We start from the raw sequence: 13257 nt of genomic DNA on the forward strand, positions 1-13257 counted from the left end.
TAATTTCCAGCCTTGCGTGATAGGGAGGAGGCTAATTTGTGCTCTTCAAATGATCTACCTTTGATTGAGCTTAATGGGGTAGAATCATGAAGATTTTTACAAACCGTATATACACACATCGAAATATGTGCATGTACATAGTTGTCAACAGCCAACTTTAGGTGTGTGGCCCTCTACCCAGATCTCATCTGCAGCTCTAATCCATTGAAAGAACAATAGAGGTCATTCGTGCAGCGGATTCCAGCTGCCGATTAAGAGTTGGGCAGTGAGAACAGCGCAGCTAGAATGAGATGGGGACACAGGCTGTCCCTCCCCCATACTATAGCTGTGCTGTGGCTTCTATATAAGAAACTACTTGGGAAAATATATCCACTCTGTGGGCATGTGTAACAACATCATGGGAGCAGTGTGATATCTGTGTATGGGAATTATGCATGTCATATCTTGCAGCCTTACAACTCTGTGTACAAGCACAGGGGACTAGATAATAGTCCCAAAATATCTACAAAATCCCAGGCCACCAGATTTCAAGCATTTGAAGATATGGGGATCCCAATTGCAAACACTATAGAAAATCCTACATTGGGAATGCTTTTTCCAAAGCAAGTGCATAGGAGTTCTTAATTGAAAAAATGGCCCCCTGAGCCCACTTACATAGCAAGGAGCAAGTGTCCCCCCACTTGAACCTTTCATTTTCTGGATTATGCACCTCACCATTCCCAATAATTTGGGGTTCCTTGAAATGTAGGTATACATTTCGGTGTAACACCCCAATTTTTCTTGATACGTAAGTGGCCCAGGAGGGCATGAATGGGCTTTTTCGCCTTTTGCTATGCTTTTTAAACAGCAACAACCTCCAAGAAATGTGATTGAGTAGTAGCTAGTAGGATCCTCAAAATAGTAGTTATAAACAAGGGTTTAGGACATGTGAAGGATTAAAGACGGTGAGTTCTTAGGCTGAGGAATATGAGAAGCAGCCTTAAAACACATTTAAATGTGCAAACATGCTTGATGCATAAAAACACATTTAAATGTGCAAACATGGACAAACATGTATGTTTATTCTACTAAAAAGAATCCCCCTGCCCACCGCTAAAACATAAAAAAAATCACTTACCTGAATGATGAAGCGCAGGTCCCTCTTTGCCAGCAACGGGTGCGGCATGATGATACCGCAGATATGAAACTTCTGGGTTTACTCCTGCCTACTGAAAAATGTGTCCATGCCACGCATTTGCACAAACGCCTGCTGTGTGCGCATTAATACCGGCATGTAACTGTTATATGTTACGCATAGGTATGCACATATTATTATTTCATAATAATATACTTTTTGTATTTATCTTTTGTTATGTTTCTGTTAAGGCGATTACTTGCTGATCCCAGATCAGGTTCCCTTTCTATCGTGGCCTCTGTTTTCAACGCGTTGGGAGCAGTGAATAACACACCAGCAGCTCAAGCATATATTATATCACTTCTCAAAACTTTAATATCACATTGCAGTTTATATAGGTGGAATAAAGGTAGTAGTCAATAACAAGAAACAAGATTAACAACTTCGCTGAGCAAGATGTTTCAAGGTAGGAAGCTTCAAGGTAAGGATGGAGCAAATATTGACCTACTGATAAGGAGGATATAACTAGTTTCGACACAACTCAATTATCTGCAAAATATAGCAAAAACACAAAACCAACTTAAATTCAAGACTCAGCAAAATTACCCTCCTTACATTCCCTTCCTTTTATCCTTAAACAAAGGATAACTACTTGACTTCATACCTTTGTTCCTTTACATGCAAATAAACAGTTCCTCCAATTGCTTTCCTAAGTTTGTCTTTCAATGTCCTATTCATCCTTTCTACTACTCCAGCACTCTAAGGGTGATATGGGATGTGGAACTTCCATTCTATGTTCATCATTTTTGAAATCTCCTGTGTGACTTTAGAAGTGAATGGAGTGCCATCGTCTGAGCTTATTCTCACTGGGCATCCAAATCTGGGGATGATCTCCTTGCATAGTATTTTAGCTACTGTCCTTGCATTTTCTTTCCTGAATACAAAAGCTTCTACCCACATGCTGTCTCCATTGGAAGCCTTTGGCATGTGTGTTTAAAATTAGTTTGTAACTCTTGAAATGGACCCTGTGGAGGTAACACATGTTCATATTGTTCTGTTTTCTTCCCTTGCACATTATTTCTGGCACATGTTAAACAGTGAGTATGGCCTGCGTGTGTTCCTTTTAAATTTTAGGCACAAAAGCGCTTGTTTATTTCTTGTGTTGTGGTTTTAATGCTCTTGTGTCCTATACCATGGATTTGAAAAAAACGAGGGGTACTGCTATTTGGGGTAGCCCTACTATTCTTCCTTTTGACCTGATTCCAAAGGAATCAAAGGTCAATCCTTCCTTTTCCCAGAATCCAATATCCTGTGAGTTGGCAAAGCACTGTAATTGTGTTAGAAGTGTGTTGGTTGCAGTGAATGCTGAGATAACTTTATAACCCGACAACCGTTGTGCTGTTATGTGTTGAGTGGTTAAATTCTTAAGCAAGTGTAGTACAGCATAGGATGTGTAAAGTATCGTCTCCTGACCCAAAGTTACAAGTGAGACACTTTCTACAGCCATTGCACATGCCGCCAGCACAAGCAGACAGGCTGGCATGCCTTGCACAGTAACAGGCAGTATCTTAGAGACATATTCCACAGACCTCAATTTACCTACATGCATCTGAGCAAGTACAGCAGCCATGGTTTTACAATTCTCTCTTGCATACAATACAAATGGTACATTGAAATTTGGCATTCCCAATGCAGGGGCAGAGGTCAGGGATTCTTTTAACACCACATATGCTTTAGTCATTTCATCAGACCAGTGAATGTTGTTAGGGGCACTGGGGTGGTACTAGGACGGAGCTGTGAGTACCAATACAAGCAGTCAAGGATCCAGTGTCTGCAAAAATTGATCATGCCAAGAAAGCTGAGCAGCTGTTTTTGTGGGCAAGGCAGAGTAGTAATGGCATGTACATGGCTGGGGGCTAGCAGCCGTGATCCTGGGGTTAAAAGCATTCCCAGGAATGTGACCTGTTGCAGACAACTGAACCTTTTCTGCAACACCCTTTTCCAGAAAACACAACAATGACACCGTGTCCCTCTGACATACCTCCTGAGAGGGGCTACTGTACATAACAATAAAGTAGAACCATGCTGCGGCTGCCAGTTGGCAAGAACCTGCTGGAGAACAATTGAGAAGACTGCCGGGGAGTCAACAAAGCCCTAGGGCAAGTGGCATCAATTATATTGTTGTCCCTTGAAAATAAAAGCCATAAGGGGCAGTGTGTCGGGTGACAATGGTGTTGAGAAAAATGCGCTGGCCAGATCAATAACACTGTAAAATTGGGTCTGGGGCAGTACTGCTTTAAGGATGGTACAAAGATCTGACATGACCGGTCTTAGGGGGTGTGATCAGCTCATTGATGGCTCTGAGATCCTGTGTAAAGCGGTATGAGCCATCTGGCTTTTTGACAGGATTTACTAGAGTATTGCAAGGAGAGCAGGTTCTCCTAAGTATGCCTTGCTGGCAGAAAGATTGAATCATGGGTGCTAAGGCATCGTCCTTGCCTTTAGTTAAAGGATGCTGCTTTTGGTATATTGGTGTATGTGGTTTTGTAAGTGCTGTATATGGGGTGCAGTCCAGGAATCCCACGTAATATGGTCCGGTGGGAACTGGAAAATCTAATAAGGGCAGTTGCAAGGTTGTATTGACATACCGTATTTTTCGGACCATAAGACGCACTTTTTTTCCCCCTAAAGTGGGGGGAAAATCAGGGTGCGTCTTATGGTCCGAATGCATATTTTTTTACTTACCTGTATCCCCGCCGGTCCCCGCAGCCAGTGTCCTCTTCCTGTGTCCCAGCGTGCGGCACTTGTGCCCGCCCACGAAGGCGGCGCCGATTGATTTGATGAATGCCGATCGGCGCCACCTTCATGGGTGGGCACAAGTGCCGCACGCTGGATCTCAGGAGAAATCAAATGAATTTTTTTTTTCTTGTTTTCCCGTGCGGAAAACCTGGTGCGTCTTATAGTCCGGAGCGTCTAATGGTCCGAAAAATACGGTAAATCCCTCCCTTTGGGTCAACAACCAGCGACATTCCCAGAGATGCCATCAGGTCTTCCTAGCAGGTTAACTGGACAACTAGGTAATACCTTGAATGAGTGATGTGTAATGTATTCGCTGTTTTCTACAGTGTATTCTATGTACTGTACATATGGAAATATGAGGTATGCATTTTGTAGGGGTGATGACTCTGTTTATTCCCACAGAGGGCCCACCAAATGTAGATGGACCTGAACAAGATCAGAAGACAGAACAAGTGGCTCCTGTGTCTACAGAAGTCTGTCTGGAATTGTCCTACTTCTAATGTGTTTATGGGTTTTTTTGAGTTTTCATCAGCCTGGTCAGAGATCTGTAACATAGTGATGGTGTAGTACCTGTACATGGGGTTTGGACGACCCGTTCCCCGACCCGTACAACAATTGGGGAAACTACAATGTCCTCCATAATCCTAAATGGCCGAATACGCAAATGCCTAGGAGCATATATTCATAACGTGTTCACATGTGCGTACGTAAAGCGTGCGCATACCCACATAAACCTGGGCATGCCACTGCAACCCTATATATTTTCAGAGAAGTTGATTGTCCTTCTGCTTGCAACATTTCACAAGCTTTAACGAAACAAAACAATAGGAAAAACAAAAAACAGATATATTTAAGGTAAGAATCCACCATTTAGTTTCTTCCTTCAAAATGTGTTGTCCCATAATTGTTTTTCTTTTTTTCCTCCTAAGAACATGTATCGTCCAGCACGAAGAGTCAAACCCCCCAAAAACACCCCTAACATCAGCACCACTGGCACTACCACCCCAGGGCATTCCCCAGCCCATAGACCAGCAGGCAGCTGTTTGGTTATTTGACAGTTTGATATTCCATAATAATTTATTGATCCGATCCTTTAGATTTGTACACCAGTAAACACATATTGAATAAAAAAAGGGGTGGAAGATTTTTCTATAATATATTTCTAATTAATGATGTACCGTATTTTACGGCGTATAAGACGACTTTTTAACCCCGAAAAATCTGTGCCAAAGTCGGGGGTCGTCTTATACGCCGGGTACCAATACTTACCTGCAGCTTGCTTCACATCCGGCGTCCCCGCGAGTCTTCCTTCACGTCCGGCGTCCTGTGCAGCTTGCGCCAGTCCTCCTGTGCAGCAACGCGAGCCTGCACAGGAGGACGTGAGCCTGGACTGGCTCTCCAGCGAAGAGCCTGGATTGGCTCTTCACTGGAACACACCCATTCATTAAAGGAACGCGCCCATTCATTACTTAGAACTAGTACTGTACTGTTCCTTCTGCCTCTCAGTTCTCGCACAATAGCGAGATCTGACAGGCAGAAGGAACAGTACAATACTGGGCGTATAACACGACCTCCAACTGATTGGTTAGAGTGGGGGGTCGTCTTATACGCCCAGTCGCCTTATACACCGGAAAATACGGTATATAAATGTGTGTGTATGTATATGTGTATATGTGTGTGTGTGTGTGTGTGTGTATGTGTGTATATATATATATATATATATATATATATATCTACAGGAGCAAGCAAGAACTTGGGTGTGTGCTTTGGACATAGGTGGAAAAAATCTAGTTTGCTGGCAAAAGCGAGGTTGTGCCTGCTGGAACCTGCTGGAATTTCTTTCCAGGCGGATCACCAGGTCTGGCATCGGATGTGTTTAGATAGGCGCTTATGTAAAGAGCTGAAATCAGTTAACTCTTTGTAAACCTGAAAATATTAGGTCATGTAAAAATATGCCTATTCCTCAGCTAACATAAAGGTTTAAACATTTGAACAGGCCAAACATTTTGATTTAGGTCTAAGTGAAAGATGTGTGCCATTAGAAAAATTTATTTTTTAGGGGAACAGTGACTTTTAATGCAAGCTCGCCAGTGTCAAACTGCCGGGGATGCACTGCTCCAGCAGCGAGATCATTTCAGTTTGATAACTTCTGCCCGAATACGCTTGCGCCTGAAATTTAGTTAATAAATTGATCAAAGGCTTCCGATTTTGGATCGCAAATCCAAACGCACGAGCGAGCTTCCGATTTTGCTTGGCGAATCAGCCTTACTGTCTTCACCAACAATGCATTAGCATATAGGACCTGATTAATAAAGTGTATGAAAAAGCGTTCTCATCCAATTTGATTTATGTTTACATTTGCCAAATATTTTTTCTAGCATTTGTTTGAATCTGTTTTCTTACTATTAGAAGGCTCAGAAGATTCTTCATTGATAAAGTCCTGCATTAGTGGAAAAATATAAGGAATTTTCAGGTATAAACCATAAAATCATAAGTATCAGGCTGCTGCTGTAAAAAAGAAAAAATGCTGACTAAAAGATTATTTTTTATAACGGGGGAGGGTTCATAGATTCAGATTACATTTCGCCTGCTTTATTACCTGGAAGGGAGCAGCCTTCTCACCTGCTCAAAGAGCAATTGCATTTCTAATATAAAACATCGCACCTTATTGTCTGGCTATGCAAAGCCTGAAACGTAAGTAATGTTTTCTGTTTGGTGAGGGGAAGAAGGTGGCTGGCAGTGGCAGATATGAATGTGTGTTGTTTGGAGATTGTCCCAGGAAGTATAGCTGTCTGATGAGGGTTCATCTCTTCATTAAATATCAGGGAATTGATCAAAGCAACCAAATTTAACGTCTCATAAATTTGGAGGATTAAATAAGCATTTCTACTAGCCAAGGATTTGGATTTTCATTGTTTTTTTTCAGTAGTATTTCCACACATGTATGTACAGGTGTATTCACAAAGAGCTTACAACTTAGTTTTATGTTACCTGCAGACTAGCATCTTCTACTATTGGATTTCCAGCCTATGCCTATACAAAGAAGTCTGTACAGTATACATTCTCTTTGCAGTTTAATGAAAATGGTGGATTATGTGTTTGTTCTTTTACTAGGATGTCTCTGTGAGGTCTGAACTTGAGTGTGATCTGAATGATGGAATGTTTTTATATATCCAATCAAAGATTCTGGTGACAACTACTGTATTTGGTTAGAAACAAACAGAAATACTTGTTAAAAGCAGAACAGTGCTGCAGAAATTGGTCTTTGCGGAGGCCATTGTCTAATTAATTTGCTATTATTAAAACTCTGAACATGTCATCACCTTTTAACTAACAAGAAAAACTAATTTATTTAGTAAGATCTGTGCACATCTACAGTCCATTACAGGTCAATTTTAATCCTTGGCATTAATCTTTTTTTTTTATTTTTTTTGGTAAATGCTACATTTTTATGTTACATTATACTAGATCACAAAATTGATTAGATTGGGAACAAATACATGTCTTCAACCTCCTAATAATGTAGGTTGATATAAACCACTCAGTTTGGTTAATGTGCCTAAGCCCTTAATTTCCGAGTAAGGACAATTTATGAGAAAATGTAAGGACAGAACAGTGGGCCAATTGCGGCACAGAAAAACTTTTAGGTATTGAATGAAATTACAATACATGCAAAAAATTACAAGATATGCATAAAGAATTTATATTATTGAGAATATATTCAAGAATATATAGTTTTTATGCTTATCTTGTAAACAACTAAATTTACACTAGCTATCGTTTTAGGGTCTCTATTATCCCCTGAAGCTCTCATGGGTGAAACGTGACGAGATGAGACCCAGCTTCTCTGTCTCTTTGATTCCTGATACACATTTGTAAAAACTTTCTTGAAGGATACAGTGTATTTACCTTTGTTACTCCCATTTTTTATGCTCTTTATAATTTTTGTATATTAAGTGATTTTTTTTTTTCATACATTACCTAAAAGTTTTTTTGCGCTGCGAGTAGCCTACTGTTCCGTCCTTACATTAGATCACAAAATTGTTTAATTTATACTTTGATTTGTTGCAGTTGTTGTTTTGATACTTTTTTTTGGTTGCAACACTGCAAACTAGATTATATTGAGCAGTGTATATAATAATTAGCACTTAAAAATAAGTCATCTCACAATATTATGAATGTAAAAACAAATGTGACCAAGCATTTGGGATCTGATTTAAATTTCATTTTAGTTTGGCTTTAGAGAAATCAAATACAGTGGTACCTTGGTATAAGTCCTTAATCCGTTCCAGGTCCTTGCACTTATACCAAATAGGATTTATGCCAACAAATTTTTCCCATAAGACATAAAAGGAAAATGGGCAGTCGTGGCTTTAGGCTAAATAAGGGTAGCGCGCGGTGTTATGACTCATTTTGACTCATACAAGTTCCTTTTTTTTTTTTTTTTTAAACTGAATTTTCATTGAACATTTTCACATACAAAGACAACCAGGCTTATACAGCAAAACATCTCGTAAACACAGCGTACAGGGTGGTAGGTACATCCAATAATGGTACATAAAACTTTGGCGTAAGTAACAGTAAAAAACAGTGGCCATACTGTACCGGCCTATCAAACCCCATAGACTATAAAAATACGAAAACAACAGATAAATAAACAACAGAAAACAAGAAATGAGTCAAAAAGAAAAAACGAAGCAAAGCCAGGGAATGGGGAGTGGGGGATACAAACAAAGATGGATAGGAAGCACAGTGGGGTCTGGAACCAGCGACTTATTAAACTGGAATACGAGCATACAAATCCTCCATAGAGGGGGGCAGTCTGGTTTTCCATTTGGTGGAGATTAGAGTACGAGCAGCCACTAAAATATGTGTAATAAACTGATAGGCGGACTTGGGGAGGTCCATAAGGGGCAATCCCAGCAAGTGGTGGAGCAGGTCAAGGGGAAATCGTTGTTGAGTCACGTCCCCAATTAGTGCATTGACTTTCCCCCAATAGCCCTGAATAGGGGGACAGGACCAAAAAATATGTTCCAGAGTCCCATAATGGAAACAGGAGGTGTAGCACAGCCGGCGTATGATACCAGCGGAACAAAATCTTGTAAAGATTTTCTTTATAAAGCGTACATATTGAGCAACTTGACTGGACTTATATCAAGTTGGACTTATTCCAAAGCGAACTTATACAGAGGTACCACTGTATTTGAAAATAAAGGTTGTTGCCAAAGATGTTATAATACATGTATCAAGAAACATTTAGTGATTAACACTTGTGTATGTATGTCAAAATAGATTTAAATGTATGTAAATGCATATATATTTTCATTGTTACTATTTTAACTTGACTGGTTTATGGGGGGTGGGAAATCAAGGAAGCTTGCTTGTCTAGAATGTTGTGATGGGCTTTATCTATTGTGGCAATGTTTTTGTGCCTGGTTTCTAATTACAGTTTCTGTTGTTTAGCAATTGTTCAGCAATGTTTTGTCATTTTATCCACAAATAATTAGTCCAAATGTATGTATGGTTTCCACTATAAACTGCTACTTGTCCCCCCTCATTGCCTTTGTCCCATTCTCAATGTCAGATTGTCACATATTGGTTTTTGAATGTATTATGTACATATTCCTTTTATGAATAGTTTGTCATGGTTTTTATTTCTTTGCTCTCCTTTTAATAGTCTGACATTTGCTAAATAAGTTGTGGTTTTATTTTGGTATATACTTCACTCATGTTGATTTGCTGCCACTTTTCTACACAACTCCTCTGTTCATTTGTAGTATTTTATAGTTTTTTCTCATTGTGCTGTGCTGCCTGATCTTAGCCCTATTGTATACAAGCACGCTTCCACTTGCTGTCCAAACAGGTTGTCAATTAGCTGTCCAGCTGAGTTGCGTACTCATTTTAACACACCTGATGGTGATGGAAGGAGGTCCAGGTTGCCAGGAACAACATCAAACCACATTGATTGCCAAGCTCACAAGCAGGGTCAAGCACTCTTAACCACCTGGGCGTTACACTGATGTCTAGATTTCTGTTCCAAAAGCGTTACAGGTTTCATGAATTTTTTTTTTCTTTTAAATTGTAGACCTGTAACTTACAGAAATATGTCCGAATAGGGTTCTAGTAGATATCATGAATATAAAAAATGTTTGAAACACACAATCATGTAAAAAAAAAATACTTTTAATAAAATTAAATAAAATACACAAAAATCAGCTTAAACAAGAATACATAAATGAAAAATACTGAAAATGTGATAATTCGGTATACTGTATAATAATATATTTTTCTAAAACACTTCCCTAGTGTCCAACTGTCCAACGTCACATACCTATAGACAAAACCACATAAATATATTTTGTATCATTTTGTATTGGACTGGATACAGAACTTTGTATTGAATCCAAATACAAAATATTTGAATTTCCCGCTACGACCCCCATCGACGGGCGCATGCATGGACATCATCAGGAATCGCCGAGGGACGCGTACGCGAACGCCGGGTATTCTAATTCTTTCCAAACTATAAGACGAAACAAAACAATATTTTAGATAAACTTATTTTAGAATGTAGGCTATAATTCACCGAATTACTCAATAATTACTTATAATTCACCGAATTACCGCATAACTCACCGAAATATGTCCAAAATTTTATAAATTTAATAATTTTTTTTTTATAAAACATAAAAAAAAAAACCTTTAAAAAAAAAGTTTAAAAAAAAAATAGTGTATAATGTAATGTACAGTAGCCTATATTATATATAATACAATTATTTATATATTATATAAGGCATTCTTTGTATTGGACTCAATACAGCTTTTTAGCTTTTTTGTATTGAGTTCAATGCAAAGGAACTCAATACAAAATTTTGAATTTCCCGCCCCGCCTCCCTCCCGCACCGACGCATGCAGCGAAGATCGAAGAGGATGGACGTGTCCGGAGGAGCGGAGGGAGAAGGTATTTTTTTCTTTTTTTTTGCGATCATGCTGGACAGAACAGAGGGAGAAGAAGCAGGCCGGCTTTTTCTTCCCGGAGAGGACACCCGACGCTGGAGGACGACGCTGGAACGCGACGGATGGACGATCGCTCCAGGACCAGGTAAGTGATCGATAAACCCGAACTTTTCTCACTGTATTTACATACAGTGAGAAAAGTTCGGGGTTATCGAAAATAGTAACTTTTTTTACCCCGTACCAAGGTCGGGGTTATCGGTTAGGTGGTTAAATACTGGATTGTATGCAATATTTAGGTGTTTACATGATTCAAATAGTATTAGTATGTAAAACTTCTACTTTAGAAATAATATCTTATGTTAAAAATTTAAAAAATATACAATATAGGTAATAGCTTTGCACACCGCAGTCATTGTGACAATATGTTGGTGAGGAGCTATGCAAAGGGACTTTGAGGTGTATCACTGCAACTACTTAGCAACATAATAGGTGTCTTTATAATTTACCTACTGTTACTGTTAGATGTATTACAGTAATCACATTATACATTATCTACTAACCAGCCCTCAGGCATTTCTCCAGAGTTGAACCTCTGGTAGAGGGGTGTCTGACGCAGGATATAGGCATCATGGCATGAACCTGGAAAACCTGTGCGTACACTCATGATTCTCCTGTTGGCATCACAGACTATTTGTACTTTCAGCGAATGATACTGCTTCCAGTTTCAAAAGGGATTTCCTGTTGTTTAGGGGCCTGAATTGCCACATGGGTGCAAATAATGGCCACCAAAATATTTGGAAATCCCGCACGCCTTAAAAAATCTACCTTTACATTATCAATCAAGCATTCCAATCAGGTTGTATTGATAAAAAAAACAAAAGAGTTCCTTTGGAACCAACATCTAGTCTTACCAACTTTTTACAGCCTTCCAAAGATACATAAAAGTTCCAAAGGCCACCCTAAAGTAGCGGGCATCAATTCTATTTTGACACATATCTAAGTCCATATGTTATGAATCTTTCTTATTACTTGAGGGATGCAATACAACTATTACAAAAACTACATAATATGAAGGTTCCCTTTCTTATAACTGTTGATGTGGAAAACCTTTATAATAGTGTACCTCATAAAATAGGTCTTCTAACTATAGCTAATATTCTTAGGATGGATGATCCATCATCTCAGAAATACAACCACTTTATTGTGTTAGTACTACAATACATTCTAACTCGCAATATTTTTACTGTTAAAGACACCACATACCTGCAAGTACAAGGTGTCGCTATGGGGACAAAATGTGCCCCATCATATGCAAACCTTTATTTGGGACAGTGGGAGAAAAATCTCTTTTGGGATACCAACTTCTCCACTCTCCTTCCATTTATTAAATTTTGGACTAGCTACATTGATGATATTTTTATCATCTGGACAGGGCCTCAGCATTTCATCAAGAACCTATTTGAGGCTATCCAAACTAATGATTTCAACTTTTTTCGATATCTATATCACCATATCTGACAATCTATTTATTCATACCTCCTTGTATAGAAAGGAAACGGCAGGCAATATCATTTTACACACAGAAAGCGCACAACCACAACCCCTAATCAAAAGTATACCGTGCAGCCAAATCTTGAGAATCAGACGAAATTGTACATCAGATCATCAGATCAGTACATCGATTTGAGACCACACGGAATTTATCCATGTGGAAAGTGTGGACAATGTGATTGGATTTTAAAAAACTCCAGCTTTGAACTTCCAAATGGCTCTACACTGAATCCTAATTACTATGTAGACTGTTCCTCATCAGGAATTATTTAAATTTTTCTGTGTTCATGTGGTCAGTTCAATGTGAAAAAACGTATTTATGAGCATTTTTACTCTAGCAAGAGTGGTAAACTAGTTACACCTATCAATTTCCATGTAGGCACAACACACAATTTTGATACAAATTGTATCAAATTCGCAGCACTAGAGAAAGTCAGCCCTAATACAAGAGGGGGAGATTTCAATAGGATTTTACTTCAGCATGAATGTAAATGAATTTTCACACTAAAAGCAAATCACTTTCTGGGTTTGAACGAATTTTTCAGTTTCAAACCATTTTTACATACATAAAGAAGTACTTTACCTATGGGTTTTGTTTTCATGCCCATTTGAACATTTTCCTACTTACCATGTACAATATTCTTATTTGGTTTCATTTTTTGTTGTTTAAAAAGATAAGTAATTCTGTAATTTCATCGATTTTGTTAATATGTGTATAAATCTATACTATTTCACAATATTCAGAATTTCCCTTTATAGATATATTATTTATGATTATCACCATTTGATTACTGTACCTAGTTGTTCTATTTCCCATGTACTGGCATAAACGGTAG

At 38.8% G+C, this 13257-nt stretch overlaps 1 protein-coding gene across 5 annotated transcripts in view; it reads left to right on the forward strand.

The window, feature by feature from the left end:
* Nucleotides 1-13257, forward strand: part of LOC140344495 (histo-blood group ABO system transferase-like) — a 103478-nt gene that overhangs the window by 32706 nt on the left and 57515 nt on the right. For 2 of the 5 annotated variants that reach the window (XM_072431651.1, XM_072431652.1), the window contains exon 1: nt 6512-6607. The exons of 2 other annotated variants lie outside the window; for them this stretch is intronic. In XM_072431651.1, coding sequence (XP_072287752.1) covers nt 6592-6607 — 16 coding nt within the window. In that variant the 5' untranslated portion in view covers nt 6512-6591. Of the gene's footprint in view, nt 1-6511; nt 6608-13257 lie in introns of those variants that run through there. One more of the 5 variants, XM_072431653.1, reaches the window with a different exon arrangement.

Source organism: Pyxicephalus adspersus, chromosome Z, assembly GCF_032062135.1.
Source record: "Pyxicephalus adspersus chromosome Z, UCB_Pads_2.0, whole genome shotgun sequence".
NCBI classification, from domain to species: Eukaryota; Metazoa; Chordata; class Amphibia; order Anura; family Pyxicephalidae; genus Pyxicephalus; species Pyxicephalus adspersus.